The sequence below is a fragment of the Chlorocebus sabaeus genome, chromosome 15, assembly GCF_047675955.1.
Source record: "Chlorocebus sabaeus isolate Y175 chromosome 15, mChlSab1.0.hap1, whole genome shotgun sequence".
NCBI classification, from domain to species: Eukaryota; Metazoa; Chordata; class Mammalia; order Primates; family Cercopithecidae; genus Chlorocebus; species Chlorocebus sabaeus.
Window position 1 is genome coordinate 9,736,270 of NC_132918.1, and position 16,636 is coordinate 9,752,905.

A 16,636-nucleotide genomic window follows, 5' to 3' on the forward strand; every position below is an offset into this window, starting at 1 on the left:
TTATGACACTGGGTAAGATATGGGAACGTGCAAGTGCTGTAAGGAGGCACTACTCACCGGCTGGCGCTAAAGAAGGTTCCTAGATAATGTGCCAGTTGAATGGGATCCTGAAAGAAAAATAAGAATCTGTCACCATTATAGAAGGTTCTTTGAACTGATCCAAATATGGAGAAGAGGAAAGGGGAGGATAAGAAATGAAAATTTAAAATGTGAAAAAACTGAGACAAAGGCCTTAGCAACTAATGAAGTGGGTCATTTTAACTCAGCTATGATAATCTGACTAGACCAAAATTGCAATCACTTCACCTCAGTTTTTTTTTTAAATTAGAAACTTTTGGCTTACTTATATCAACATACCCAAAGGACAAAATCAAAGAAGTTCATAAAGTTATTTTCAAACTAAAAGAAAGTCAAGAAACCTTATCTTATGCATAAAGAAAGAATGAATGTTATACAATTTGGAAATTAAGCTTAAAGGGAATATTTGGGGGGTTCAGTTCAGTTTGAAATTTTATTTTATGATCTAAAAGATTCATTCGTTCTCAAGTCACCAAAGGAAATATCATAAACTTGTTCAAAATAAAGAGGAGAGCATGGAAGAATCTATTCTTATCTATGTAAATATAAATAAAATGGGACTTCCTATGACTAAAATAATCATTCCTAAATTCCTGCAACTGAAGATGCAATTTAAAATTGGACAGTTTTAGATAGGTATTTTTACATCTTCAGTTTCTACAAAGTCACTTTCTCATTTAATAGCCATTTATTGAACCCCTTTTAGATGTAGACATTCTATTTGAAGTTGTGAGGATATAAACGTAAGTAAGACAGTGTCTGGCTTCAGAGCTTATAAGGAAATATTTCCATATCTTCAAAATATCTCCTGTTTCATCTTCCATATCTCCCATTAAAACCAAAAAATGTTCTATTCAGTTTCAGTTACCTTTCCATGCTATCTGTAATCTGGTCTTTCACCCTTGAGCCCTGCTATTATCCACCCACTTCAGCCCGAGCATTTCTCAATAGCTAAATTGTGCTCCAGTTTGAAAAACACTGACTCAGAAGGTAGTTTGTTACTCCTTCTTTGATTTGAATTTGTGGAAGAAAGCCACAGGAGTAGCTTAATTGTAGAAGTTGGGCAGTTATAACAATTCCATCAGTCCAGGTGTGAACTATGATCAGAAACAAGACAGTAGGTGTGGAAGAGACACTGACTTCCTGAGGCAGAGGTGCAGAAGACTGGAGATGCCACGCCTTTGTCCTGGGCTTCCTGAAGTCTCTCAGAACAGCCTCTCTTTTGGTATCCCTTTATTTGTACGCTGAGTAAATCTGAGAGTGCTAGTGTGCTTTCTCCAGAAAATTTGTCTAAAGTCTGAATGAAGAGACAGACTCCAAAAAATAACTTTATTAATTACTACCTTTGATAAAGCAGATAGGCCCAAAAGGACAGGGCTCTCATTGAATTATGCCTTTTCCTTTGCTTTCCATTTAGATGTTAACAAAAATTTTACTTTTAGAATTACTTTATCAAATTTAGACTATAGTTTTTATGCATTTGTAGCTAAAAATATCTGCAGAAATCTAACACCCTGGTCTTCCAAAGCTATAGGTAATGTAGGTCTATTTCACTATTCCACACATATATGTACATAGAACTGTGTACTGTGTAGGGATAAATTCTTAGTTGTTTTTGTTTGTTTATTTGTTTTTACAAAGGCATTTAATTGTATCCAAAGTAAAGAAAGTGTACAGGGGATTTTCCATGGAATATAGCTCATACTTATCTACATAACAGTTGATATTTCTCAAAATTATGAATAAGAGAACTCAGTTATTCTTAGCCATCTGTCAGTGAAATTAAACTTTTTTCAAAGAAATAATGAATATCAAAGGGATAGTTATGACATTGTCCATACATATTCATACTTTGAAAGTCACGGTTGAGTTTAGTCTTTGCACTTTATACACTTTAGCCAATGGGTAAATAAGATCTAGACTCTGAGGCCAGTCATCAGAATGCACTGCTTGGTAAATGCAACCCTATTACAATAACTTCTATGAGTATAGGGTGGTGCCATATTTGATGGTAACCTTCATCCTCTGTGAATGCATATAGCACAGTGGAATTCAGATCGCACTTGATAGTCATGAGAAGGCCACAGTGTGGAAGTGGGCATTGTTTGTGAAGGTAGGACCTCATCACTGTGTTGATTACACTTAATGAGTTCATTACATTAAGCACATATGGTTAAAAGAGCAAGTCCTACCAGGAAATATGTATCAATGTACGGGTACTTTGGAAACTGTTACATATGTACAGTTTGGACATGCACTAACTACAAATGAGATACAGATTCTGGGACACTAATCATATTTTTAGATGAGCTCACAGGATCACTGATGTTTAGCTATTTCATCATTTTCTAGTATATTATATTCTATACCAGTGCTTTCAACTACATTTCCAGATAATAAAATTGACTTTTATGCCAGAAAGTATAACAAATCATTCCTAAACTCAAATAGACCATAGCATTTACAAAAATTCAAATATATTTTATTCCAGAAACATAGGCGGCTTACAGTCCCTCAACATTTAAAAATATTTTAATATAAATGGAATGGGTGATACCCAGGAATGTTCGAATTCAGAAAAAATAAAAAACACTGGGGCTCAGAGTTTCACTCATGGGTCAAAGCAGCATCCTAAAATAAAAGATTAACACCAAAAGAGGCCTGGGATTTGATTCCTAGCAAAATCTGTGAGGTTTTATACATAGTAATACCAAAGCTTACAATAATTGAAGAAAGATCTATCACTGTAACTTGAACGTTAAAAGAAGAAAAGCGTTCTCAAAGCCCATCTCTCAATAACAAATTAATATGTATAAAAATCTAATTACCAACTCTATATCGAAATCTTAAACTCTAATGGACGTCTGAGATTTACACATGTTTAAATAAATTTATCCATGTTTAAATAGCATGCCTATGAGAACTAAATGTGTCTCTTGGCTTCCAGTCTCCAAATGACCACTAAGTGCTTCCATATTGCCCTTTCAGAAATAAAAGAAGTGCACTTTCTCTCCATAGTTACCATTACTCAGGTCCCTTGCCACCTTCCATCAGCTCTAAACTATGATACTATTGACACTGTGCCAAAGAAACAATGTAGTGAAAGTGAGTAGAGTAATATAAAATATTTTGATTTGGTAATACTCCAAAGCACTCCATTTGTTATTTTATGCCTCTTAAAATGCAACGTAACAAATAAGTTCTTAAAAAATCTAGAGATTGGCCAGGCACAGTGGTTCACACCTATAATCTCAACACTTTAGGAGGTTGAGATGGAAGAATCGCTTGAACCCAGGAGTTCAAGACCAGCCTAGGCAAGATGGTGAGACCTCGTCTCTACAAAAATAAATTTTAAATTTTTAAAACTTAGCCGGGCATAGTGGTGCACACCTGTAGTCACAGCTATTTGGGAAACTGAGATGGGAGAATTGCTTGAGTCCAGGAGTTTGAGGATGCAGTGAGTCATGATCATGCCACTGCACTCCAGCCTGGGTGACAGACAGACATCCTGTTCCTATAAAAAAAACAAAAACAAAAAAAAACAAAAAAAAAAACCCTAAAGATTATGAGGTGTATTTTTTTCTTAAGCAAAAAACTAGATGATTATGCCTATTTTAAGAAAGGCAAATATAAACCCCCCTCCCTCAAAAAAAAACCAACCAAACAAACAAAAAAAACAGTTAATTTAGGAATGAACCACCTGAGTATCAAAAGTGTGTTTTCTCTCTTAACCATAGAAACATACTCAAGCAAGACAGGATTCAAAGAGATGCAGAATAAGTGAAAGTAAATAGTGGCTGCCACTGATAATTAGAGATCCACTAAAAAATCAAACTGAAAGATTGCTGAAATTAGAATATAAGCTAATGGGAAAACACGATTGAGTCTACCGAGATCTATTTTACAAATAGATTTTACAAACGCATCTACTAGATACCTACACAGTTAATATAACAATATTTTCTACTCTCCCAAAATAATATTTGTTATATAATACAAAAGCATTCCAAGGAAATGTAGAGGGTGTTTTTGTAGGTGACCTGAGCTTTTTAAGAGAGGGAGACGAGGCAGGCATTTATCCACCCACCCTGGTCCGTGTGTTTGCACTCCCCACATAAACACTGACTCAGCAGTGCTAACCAGAACATGTCATCTTTGAGTCTGAATCCAATGTTCCAGGTCTCAGTAGGAGCTTTCGTCCAGGTGAGGAATGGGATTGGCCCTTAGCAACTATGATTCAATACGTGTCATTTTCTATATACTGAAATTAGAGAATAACTCTATTTCAGGAGGGGGGGGAAAGGCTTGAGCTTTAGACATTGAAGTTGGCTGCATCAAAAATATGTTGACAGTGCTAAAAGGCTCATTCCCCACCTTTTGGTATTTTTTTCTTTCTTGCCCCTATCCCATTATTTATTTATGTATTTATTTATTTTTGGTAGGCTTGCTATTCTCATTTTGTTGCAAGGCTGCATTTTAATTCATCTGACTCTGCAGTTTAACAAAGCTCTTTGACACCTCTGTTCATTTGTTCTCAGCTGGTGAATGAGCAACAAGAAAGCAGACCCCTCCTGAGTCCCTCCATCGATGACTTTCTCTGTGAAACCAAATCGGAAGCAATAGCAAGGCCAGTAACATCCAATACAGCTGGTAATTCTTTCACTTTTAACTGTTCCTCAACTAGAGTTAATTTTAACTATAGTAAAGTGCACATTTTTTCCATAATATATTTTAAGTGAGGAAATAATGTTTGCAACCAAATGAAACTTTAGAATGTATACTATTTAGCGTAAACCGATAAATCACAGAAATTGCAATGTATCTCACCCAACGAATTTTGCTGAACATAAGTATACCACTGTTAGCAATGAATCATGTTTTCATGTATATTTTCATATTTACATATTTATATCTAAAGTTGCATCACACTAGAAAATCTTTAAAACAAAAACACCTATTTCAGAGTAAGGTTTTTCAAGTTCTGGCTGATGGTCCAATTATTTCTGGAAATATTTTATATAACAGAAGTCCAGTAAATAAAAATGTGGCAATCTTTTCAAGTGGATTTAAATGACAAAATATCCTGCAGCTTTGGGATAGTACAGGGCCAGTTTCATTTTCTGTCATATAAGTGTGTTACTTGCTCCCCGTTACAACAGTCTATTTGAACGTTCTCCTGGAATTAAACATTCTCAAATAGTAAGCCATCCCCTGCTCAGTGCCTGTCACATACAGGAATAGGCACTCAATAAGTATTAATCCATTGAGTGAGTACAGGATGCCACTGGTATAAATTACACTTCCCTTGTAGAGGCAGTCTTTCTGCATTGATTTCATTCGGTCAGCATTCACATTCAAAGTCATGTCATTCAAATAAGAATGAAAAAATGATGTTCAGAATCAAAGAACAAAGGTTATGTTGGATGTGCAGAGCAGAATTTAATGGAAAAAGAAAAGGATAATCACATACTGTCTTGTTATATTTGTTCCATTTTGTCATCTTGGCCTCAGTTTGCTGTTGGCTTGCATATTTTCATTATATTTCTAAGTGAATAAAATCACGGGAGAAGGAAATCGTGATTTTTCCAAAACGCCAAAAATTACAAGAAGAGTAACTAGCATGAGATAGAGAGGCTCCTTATGTGAGGTCATATTTTACAGTTTCTGGGTTCAAACTCCATGAATTCCAACCCCGGCTCTGTATCCAGGGGCATGTTGCTTAACTAAGCCTCAGTTTTTTCATTTGTTTGATAATAGTAAGATCTACATCTCGTAAGTTCATTGGAAAGATTAAAGGAAGCAATCCATGAAAAAGCTTAACACCATGTAAACTCTAACTGGTGTAAAAATTTCTGTTAGATTTTAGGTGAGAACAGTGTGTACTCCCTACACTTTCATTTTCAATTGCATTGACTTTTTTATATCACACCACAGTAATCATTTTCTAAATTCAGCTATCACTTTCAATAATCAAGAAATTAAATGGTACTTGGTAAATTCTAGGTAGGAAATTAGACAAGTTCACATACTATCAGATGAGATTCATTCCTCTGATCCATGAAACTGGAGCTGGCCCCTTCAAAACTCGAAAACTATCCCAGGAAAATACAGAGAACCTTGTATGTCTAATTGCAGGTGAATCCATGAGAATTGTATGCACTGTGAACTTGCTCTTTATGCTCCAATTCTCACTGATGGGAAAACTAAGTCACTTAGAAAGGATCCACCCTAAGAGAGCAATATAAGATTTGATTCAAAAGCTTCTTTTCAGCTTGATTGTTCTCACATATAAAAGAGAGACCTGTGAAATATTGGAGAAAAAAAAATCAAAAGAATGTATAATTTCTTGCAATCCCAATACCTACAATGTTGCCCTCTGTATTAGTCCTAGGGCTGCTGTGATAAAGTACCACCCACTGAGTTGATTCAACAACGGAAATTTACCATCTCAGTTCTTAGGGCTGGAAGCCCAAAATCATCCTTTCAGCTTGGCCACGCACCACATGAATGTGCTTAGTAAGGATCTATTCCAGGCCTCTCTTCTAACTTCTGGTACTGCCTTGGTTTATGGCAGCATAACTCCAATATTCATGTAGTGTTTTCTCTGTGTGTGTGCCTCCCAGTGTGCATGTCTGTCTCTGTGTCCAAATTTCCCCCTTTTTTTTTTTTGAGGCGGAGTCTTACTCTGTCACTCAGGCTGGAGTGCAGTGGCACGATCTTGGCTCACTGCAAACTCCACCTCCTGGGTTCAAACGATTTTCCTGCCTCAGCTTCCTGAGTGGCTGGGACTACAGGCACATGCCACCACGCCCAGCTAATTTTTTGTATTTTTAATAGAGACAAGGTTTCACCGTGTTAGCCAGGATGGTCTCCATCTCCTGACCTCATGATCCGCCCACCTTGGCCTCCCAAAGTGCTGGAATTACAGGCATGAGCCACCGTGCCTGGCCCCAATTTCCCCTTTTTATAAGGACATCAGTCCAGTTAAAGTAGGGGCCCACCCTATTCTAATATGACCTCATGTTTAATTGTATCTCGAATGAACCTATTTCCAAATAAGGTAATATTCTGAATACTGGGTATTAGGACTTCTTCATAGACCACTCAATCCATAATACTCTCCAACATAGGGGGTCTGGTAAAATAGTGTTCTGAGACCAGGGATTTTTTTTTCTCACCTTCATTATTCAGTGCACCTGATTCATACAGATTTTTATCCTGAAGAAAGGCTCTTGTTTGATAATGTGTTTTTAATATTAAGAGTATATCTCAAGGCAAAAATATTATATATTTTTTAATTCCTAAGAAATCTAGTTTTTGTATAAATCAACACAAAATTTTAAAAATTTAGGAAATATTTACCTTTTCTGGAGGTCAGTCCATGACTTTTTTCTCTATGAAACCTAAAAGAACATGTATTTTGCCTCATAGAAGTTCTAAATTATAATTTTTTTCTGCCCAGTTCAATTAGATTATCTGAAAAACAAAAGTTTTTGAGAGTGCCAACTATTTAAATCATTCCTCGGACTATCCAAACTGCCAAATAATTAGAAGCTCAACAAACAAATGAATCAAAGCCTTATCAATAAAATCAGCACACTGCCTTAAGGTTAAGATAAAGTCTAGAGAGGACTGTTTAAGAACACAGGCTGTGGAGAGATGAGACCTGTATCCTGTATTTGAATCCTGGTATGAACACTGACGTACCAGTTATATTAGTTTTCTATTGTCGCTGTAACAATTACCACAAATCTAATGGCTTAAAACAACACAAATTTATTATCCTAAAATCAAGATGTCAACAGAGCTACATTACTTCTAGAGGCTCCAGGACAGAATTCATTTCCTTGCTTTTTCCAGCTTCTAGAGGGCACCTACAATTTGGTGGCTTATGACCCTTGCTCCATCTTCAAAACCAGCAGCTCTCTCTCTCACACATTGGTCTCCATCCTCATATCTCCTTCTCTGGCTCTGACCCCCTAACTGCATTTTATAAGAACTCTTGTAATTATATTGGGCCCACAGGGACATCCAGATTAATCTTTCAGTCTCCAAATCCTGAACTTAATTACATCTGCAAAGTCCCTTTTGCCATGTGACATGTCAAGGTAACATATTTACAGGTTCTGGGGATTAGAACGTGGGCATATTAGAGGGGGACGTTTTTCTACCAAACCAGCTGTGTGACTTTGGACAAGTTACTTAATATTGCCAAGCCTCAAGTTTCTCATATGTAAAATTAGAATACCTTTTTCACAGGAATGTTATGTAGACTAAACAAGGAAACATTCATAAGCACTTACCATATTATACATTTTCAATAAATAGCTTTTTTAATCATTTCCAACCTCATATATCTATAGTTTGCGTCGAGCATGAATGCTTTCAGTAGTGTCTTCTAGTAGCAATAAATATTTATTTGCATCATGACTATGCTTATAGTGCTGTTCCAAGAGCTTTAGATAAGCACTTCATCTAATACTTTATAAAGTAGTTTTATCCTTATTTTAGGTGGGCAGAAGAAGTTCAGGTTCAGAGAGATTTTTTTTTTTTTTTTTTTTTTTTTTTTTTTTTTTTTTTTTTTGAGACTGAGTTTTGCTCTTGTTGCCCAGGCTGGAGTGCAATGGCACAATCTTGGCTCACCGCAACCTCCGCCTCCCAGGGTCAAGCAATTCTCCTGCCTCAGCCTCCCAAGTAGCTGGGATTACAGGCATGCACCACCACGCCCGGCTAATTTTGTATTTTTAGTAGAGATGGAGTTTCTCCATGATGGTCAGGCTGGCCTTGAACTCCCGACCTCAGATGATCCACCTGCCTCAACCTCCCAAAGTGCTGGGATTACAGGCATGAGCACTGCACTCAGTCAAACTCAGGTAGTCTTAACTACTGTCCTGTGCTGCCTTATTTTATGTGCAATATGCATGGAACATCAAGACACCAAAATAGATTAGCTGAACTAAAGTAAAGAAGACAGGACAAAGTGCTACAAGGGTGACTGGCAAAACATAGCCTGCTCAGAAGCAACTGAGCTGGAAATCTCCCTGCTACAGTAAAAGGAAGGGAAGTCAATGACATCCTCTGGGCAATGGGATCCCACAGTCTATAAAGCTGTGAGTGGTGACTGACATGTGGTCCATGAGAAAAGTCTGCGTATGTGACAATAAGATTACACCCAGAAGGTATTTTATTAGATCTACACTAACACATGCATACACACAGGTGCGCGCGCACACACACACACTTTTCACATTCACTGTAAGAGGAGATTATCCTTTATGCTCCTTTTTTTTAGAGACAGGGTCTTACTCTGTCACCCGGGCTGGCTCAAACTTCTGAGCTCACGCAGGCCTCCCACCTAGTCTCCCGAGTAGCTGAGACTACAGGTGAGGGCCATCACTCTTGGCTAATTTTTTTTTATTTTTTTAATTGTTTTATAGTGACTGAATATATTGCCTAGGCTGGTCTCAAACTCCTGGCTTCAAGCAATCCTCCTGCCTCAGCCTCCCAAAACACTGGGATTACAAACGTGAGCCAGCACACCTCACCGGTTGGTGCTCTTAATTTAAGTACACAGATACTGAAACCCAAACCTTCATGTGCCTGAAGAATCTTTAAAATAGGATTTAAAAAATCAGCAGAGCAGACACCACCTTCCATACCAGGGCTGTCTTTGAAGACTGTGTGGAGCAATAAGCTTCTTCCTTTTAAATCTTAACTAAAGGACACGCACATGCTAAAATGTGATTTGTCTTTCTCCAGAGAGTGAAAGGCTGCACCCACTCTTCTCTCCTTTTGAAAACGTACTCTGCAGGGACTTTCCCAGCTTCAAAGCTGGCCATTCGACCTCCAAGTCACCTCCTTCATAGCAGCTGGGTAACCAATTAGGCCTTTTGTGTGTGCCAAGCATTTGTTTCACATTTGCAAGGAAAAAAACAAAGGGACAAAGAGCTCAGAACAAATATAGGAAGTGCCCAGGACACTTTGGAGGGGGAAAGAACCTTACTGAGCCAAGTTTGAATTCGCAGTTCACCCTTTTAGTAATTCATTTGTTCTGAATGTGAGAAGAAGATATAGAATTCAATTAGTACTTGCCAGCTGTTACTCCATAACAAATGTACTTCCTATGTTCAAGTAGACAATTTTATAATTTGCTTCTGAAAGTCTAGGAGCAAGTGACTAACTCTTAATTGTCTGTACAATTAGTAAAAAGATATATGTGGCATTCTATATTCTGTCATCAATTTCCTTTCCTCTGTTATAAGGACATCACATTGGGCCTAGACACCTTGCCAGCGTAATACTGTTCTGGCAATTTCTATTTGAACGTTCAGTGGATATAAAGTGTGAGGCATTCTAGCCTGTTTTGGCTGTCTGCCGTGCTTACATTGCAGACATAAAGTCAAGCAGCTTAGTTCTGAATGCCACTTCTTTCCCTCCGCGTTCAAGTACTTCCTAGTCACAAAACATCCCTCGTATCTCAGGGCATCTTAGCATTGGGAAGTGGTTCCCATTGCCTCATGAAGATTCTGTTGAGATAAGCTGACACTTTCAGGCCACTTTATGATAAATTTGCTTCATAGGATCCTCTGTAGAACGCATATCTTTGTCTCATCTTCAGTTTTATTCCCAGTAGCATTTTCTCTTTCTGTCAGTATATGGATCTGCTTCTTGTCTCAAATAAAAAGGAACAGTGAAAATGGAGAACATCAACAACAACAAAAAGGATAGAAAAACATCATGAATTGGCTATAAAAGAATAGAAATCACATTTATTGAGTACCTATTGTATGCCTGACACTTTACATACATTAGATCATTTAATCTTCATCTTATCCCTAAAAGACAATTAATTCCTCATTTTCAAATGAGGAAACTGAAACTCAGAGAGGTCAAGAAACTTACTTCAAGTCACACAGCTAAGCCATGACAGAGCCAGATGTTTCCACTTCACCAACAACATCCAACCACTGTGACTTGGAATTGGAATCAGAAAACGAGACTATTAAGAGTGAAGTTTGACACACAATCCTAAAGATCCCATAGGAATGGTTAGCTCATGAAGCCCGTGCACTACTGAAGAAATCCGGGTTGTGAGTTCAGTGGAGCCTGGCCCCTGCCTTGAGTACAAGGGAGAAGCAGACAGAAGAGTATTGAGACATCAGCAAAAATCCATTCCCCACCTAGAGGAAAAGCTTGGAGATTACAGAGGAATGCTGCAGTCATTGTTGTAGATTGCCACAAAGGGTTAATGCAAGTATTTTCTTTGTCTTTCTGTGGCTTTTCTAAGTGAGCTGGGTGAAGAGATTCCATGCGAGGAAACCACCAGTCTTGCTCAGAAGCTAGTCTCTCCACTGCGGTGCCAGGGCCAGTGAAACAGCAGGGACTGGTGGAGAGGTAGAGCTGTAGGGACCTTCTCTAATTTGAATTTTCTATTTCTCACAATGAGCTAGTCAAACTCTGGTTATGTGCACTGTAAAAAAATGAAGAAGCAAAGGTTATAAAACTTCTTTTTTGAATTCTCATTTGCCTGATTTGCATTTGAACAACTTATTATTTCTGCTTTCATTAGAGTATTTAATGCAATGTAATCAACCTGCTAAGAAGTAAAAGTGTAACAGTTTTATAGTTAGTTACATTGAAATTTAAATTTGCATACTAAACAGCAAAGGCATTAACATGTGTACCTATTCATCAACTATGGATTATAAAATACCTCTCTTGGGTGAACCCAAACAGGATGCCATTTTCTGATTGAACTGCTTAATTAAATAAAAGGTGATTAACAGCATTGCTTTATACCCCATATACTTTATTGTTTAAAATTAAAATACAAAGACATTCAAAAACTTCACTAAATCTCTGAATATGATAGATTGACTCCTCTCTGGGAAACTGCAATCTAAAATAACCTTCAGTATAAATAAAGCAAAGCAATAAAGTAAATAGCATCTGAACTCAGATTCAGTTTCATCATTTTAACTGCATTCAAAGCTTCACCATTGCTGAGGCTGGTCTAAGTCCTTTCTTACCAGTTTGTGCCATGCCAAATACAAGAATAACATGCAGCAAATATCCCAGTCTAACAAGCTGTCTCTATAAATCAATGATGAGCTAACTTAATTCTAATCTATCCTACAAACATAAAATCTTTCAGTACCCAACTGAAACCTATTTAAAAAAAATAATTTCAGAGTAGTAAATGGGCTTATCTTAACCTCTTCCATTTCTGATAGTACTGACCACTGGCTTAGATCTCCTTGACCTGAGTGAACCAGTCTCTCAAACTCAAACCAAAGCCAAGAAGTCAGAGCCCTCATCAAAAACTTCATCCCTCAAGAAAAAGGCCGATGGATCTGACCTCATCAGCACGGATGCTGAGCAGAGAGGCCAGCCTCTCAGAGTCCCGGAGACTTCATCCTTAGATCTAGGTAAGGCAATCACTTGTGGCTGTGGATGCTCAACCTTGCTCTGCTGGTGTGGATACAAGAGGAAAGTTCCACCAATGGCATTGAACAGTGAACAAAGGAGTAGAAAAGGCATAGTCCGTGGTGGAAACTGGACAGGACATAGCTTCTTTTGGGCTTGAACTTTGTATAGCAATTGGGGAGCTCAACTTTGCATAACTGGTTGATTCATGTATTTATTCGACCCACAAATATTGAGTAATTGATAGGTGCTGGGCACCAGGCTAGGCACTAAAGTTACAAATAAAGGTAAAATGTGCATCTTGCTCTTTAGGAGCACTCAGTCTAGGACAAGAAAGAGGGAACTTGTGAGTAACCAACTCTAATGCAAGGCCCGGGGCAGCCAGATCAAACAGTATGTAACAAGTGTGTTTGGGAATACCTGCAATACAATAATAACAGCTACCATTTGATGGTGGATTACAATGCCTAGGAACCACAGTACATTACTTACATATATTATCTCATTAAATTATCACAACTCTTTGAAACATGCAAGGAACCAAGTTTCAAAATTTAAGCAATTTGCCCAAGATCTCACAGTTTATAAGAGGAAGAGCTGAAAGTTGAGCCTAGCTCTAGGAAACTTCAAAGCCCATATGTTTTCCACTATATTCCACCTCCTCTGAGAAAGGACGGCTTAGTTCTTAGCTCCTGGAACCAGACATATTAAGCTCTCCTTTCTCAAGAAAAAGAACAGTGACAGGTATTTTAGAAAGCCAAGAGGCCCATGAATCTTCCCTGGCTGTGACTGACTGCTGTGTGTGTAGGTATATGTGTGGGGAGGTGAATTTTGTATATACATTCATAAGGAGATCATAGCTTATCCATAAGGCTATGAAGAATAGATGGAATACATATGTGAAATCACTTATTACTATGATATGTACATGTTAAATGGTCATGAATTAATTTATTCATTTGTTCAGCAGACATTTCTCTGAGTATCTACCATATTCCCAGCACATACTATGTGCTAGGAATACAAAGACAAATAATATAAGCTCTGTGCCTTAGCAAATTTACAGTCTAGTAGGGAGATAGAAAAATGATTAAATGATTATAATAAAATATTAACTATATGTAGCAATGAAAGAAAACCCAGATCAGTTACTACATGAGCCTCCTCATCATGCCATTGCCCCACCCAGTGGGAGAAGGTGTCTTACAAGAGGTACTATGTGAGCTGAGGTTTGAGGAGTGCGTAGGAATTTGCCAGATTCAAGATAGATCAGGAGAAAGATGGGGAGAATAGTGCAGGGTATCCCTGGTGCAGAAAGGAAAGGGATTCACACACAAATAAACACGGCAAGATGTCTTTTTAAGTAAATATACATATTTCAGTAGTACTCAAGGATAGAATAGTGAGAGAAAAAGTCTGAAAATCACTTGTGGCGAGATCATAGGAATCCTTGGATGTCATGCCCTTAAGATTGGGGGAGGAGGGATGATGTTTGAAGGGTTCTACTAAGAGGAATGACAGCAATAGTTTCTATTTTAGAAAAATCCTTCTCTGGTGGATTTATGGAGAAAGGAATAGAGACAATGAGACCAGTACAGAGATCCAATAGTGACAAGGGGGATAATGAGAAAGAGAGAGACAGGTTCCAAAAAATATTAAAACAAGACTTAGAAACAGATAATATGTATATGTGAGCAATGGGGACATGTAGAATGTGCCAAGCTCCATGACAGAAGATGGAAGAGGAGCAGGAGTGAACTATTGAGTTCAGCTTTGAACCTGCTATATTTGAGGAAACTATGGGACTTCTCTGTGGATACCTCCATTAGGCTGTTAAGTATATAGGTCTAGAACTGGAGAAAAAGAGCTGAGTAGGAAATGGAGATTTGTAAGTCAGAAGCTTGTGTATGAATGGATATTGGAACCATGGGTGTAGATGAGCTCTTCCAGGGATAGATTGTAAAGAAAGGAAAGAGAACCACTCCATTGCTCAAATTAGTGGCATTCACAGGAACTCCTCTCCCCTGCCATCCCTCTTTGAGGTCTGTCTTTGGAGGGAAATTTTATAACTATCTCTACTATTTCCTCACCATCTAGGTTTATTCAATTTTGCAAATAAGTTAATAACATGTATAGATTTAGATAAAAATATATTAATACATTGATTGGGTGCAGTGGCTCATATCTGTAATTCCAGCACTTTGGGAGGCCGAGGCAGGAGGACTGCTTGAGGCCAGGAGTTTGAGACCAACTTGGACAACACAGTGAGATCCCATCTCTACAAAATTTTAAAAGTTAGCCTGGCATAGTGGCATAAGCCTGTAGTTCCAGCTACCTGGGAGGCTGAGGCAGGAGGATTGCTTAAGCCCAAGAGATTGAGGCTACAGTGAGCTGTGACTGCACCACAGCACTTCAGCCTGGGCAGCAGAGTGAGACCTTGTCTTAAAAAATAGAATATATTAATATATTACAATATAACACAATAAGCATGCAGATGATGAACACTTATTTCTCTGCTTCTGAGAAAATGTCCTATGAAGAAGTTGTAAAAGTATTTAGTTTAAAAGCACCTTTAAGAATAGCAGTGTTGGCCGGGCGCAGCGGCTCATGCCTGTAATCCCAGCACTTTGGGAGGCTGAGGTGGGTGGATCACCTGAGGTCAGGAGCGCGAGACCAGCCTGACCAACATGGAGAAACCCTGTGTCTACTAAAAATACAAAGAAAAATTAGCTAGGCATGTTGGCACATTCCTGTAATCCCAGCTACTAGGGAGGCTGAGGCAGGAGAATCGCTTGAACCTGGGAGGCGGAGGTTGCAGCCAGCCAGGGCAACAAGAGCAAAACTCTGTCTCAAAAAAAAAAAAAAAAAAAAAAAAAAGAATAGCAGTGTTATTCACAATAGTAAAAAGGTGAAAACAACTGAAACGTATCATGAGATGAATGGATAAACAAAATGTAATATATACACACAATGAACTTATTCCACCTTGGAAAGGAATAACTTACATGCTACACCATGGATGAACCTTGAAGATACTGTGCTAGGTGAAGTAAACCAGGCACAGAAGGACAAATACAGGTTGAGCATCCCTAATTCGAAAATCTGAAATCCTCCAAAATCTGTAAGTGGAAAACTCCACACCTGACTTCATGTGATAAGTCACAGTCAGAACTTTGTTTTATGGATAAGATTATTTAAAATACTTTATAAAATTACCTTCAAGCTATGTGTGTAAGGTGTGTATGAAACATAATTGAATTTCGTGTTTAAATTTGAGTCCCAGCCCCAAGATATCTCATTATGACATATGCAAATATTCCAAAAACCAAGAAAAAAAAATCCCAAATTTGAAACACTCCTGGTCCCAAGCATTTTGCATAAGGAATAATCAACCTGGATTGGAGGATTCCACTTGTACGAGGTACCCACAACAGTCAAATTCATACAGACAGAAAGTAGAATGAAAGTTACCAGGTGTGTAGGGGAGGGGGAATGAGAAGTTCGTGTTTAATGAGCAGAGTTTCAGTTTGAAATGATGAGAAATTCTGGAGATGAATAGTGGTGATGGTTACACAACAGTGTGAATGTACTAATGCTACTGAATTGTACACTAACATATGGTTTAAATGGTCAATTTGTTATGCAGTTTTTACCAGAGTTTTTAAAAAGAAGGGGAAAAAAGACCTTAGAGAACATCATCTGCAAACTGATCTCTTTTTTCAGACAGAGTTTTGCTTTGTTGCCCAGGCTGGAGAGCAGTGGCGCAGTCTGGGCCCACTGCAACCTCTGCCTCCCAGGATCAAGGAATTCCCCTGCTTCAGCCTCCCAAGTAGCTGGGATTACAGGCATGCACCACCACACCCCGTTCATTTTTTTTTTGTATTTAGTAGAAAAAGGGTTTCACCATCTTGGTCAGGCTGGTCTCGAACTCCTGATCTCAGGTGATCCACCTGCCTCTGCCTCCCAATGTGCTGGGATTACAGGCGTGAGCCCCTGCCACCTGGCCCAATCTTTTTATACACTAAAAAAACTGAACCCCAAGATTGTTTCAGTGGTTTATTCACAGCCACACACCTGTAATGAGAGAGAATCTAGCCAGATTTTTTTTATCTGTAAGAACTAAGCCACAGGG

The 16,636-nt window shown here is 38.2% G+C and overlaps 1 protein-coding gene across 7 annotated transcripts in view; it reads left to right on the forward strand.

Annotated features, from left to right (window-relative positions):
• The window catches only part of PEX5L (peroxisomal biogenesis factor 5 like), a 249,398-nt gene that overhangs the window by 146,288 nt on the left and 86,474 nt on the right, over positions 1-16,636 (forward strand). For all 7 annotated transcript variants that reach the window (XM_037988531.2, XM_037988534.2, XM_007972010.3 and 4 more), the window contains 2 exons: positions 4,617-4,728; positions 12,312-12,506. In XM_037988531.2, coding sequence (XP_037844459.1) covers positions 4,617-4,728; positions 12,312-12,506 — 307 coding nt within the window. The remainder of the gene's footprint in view (positions 1-4,616; positions 4,729-12,311; positions 12,507-16,636) is intronic.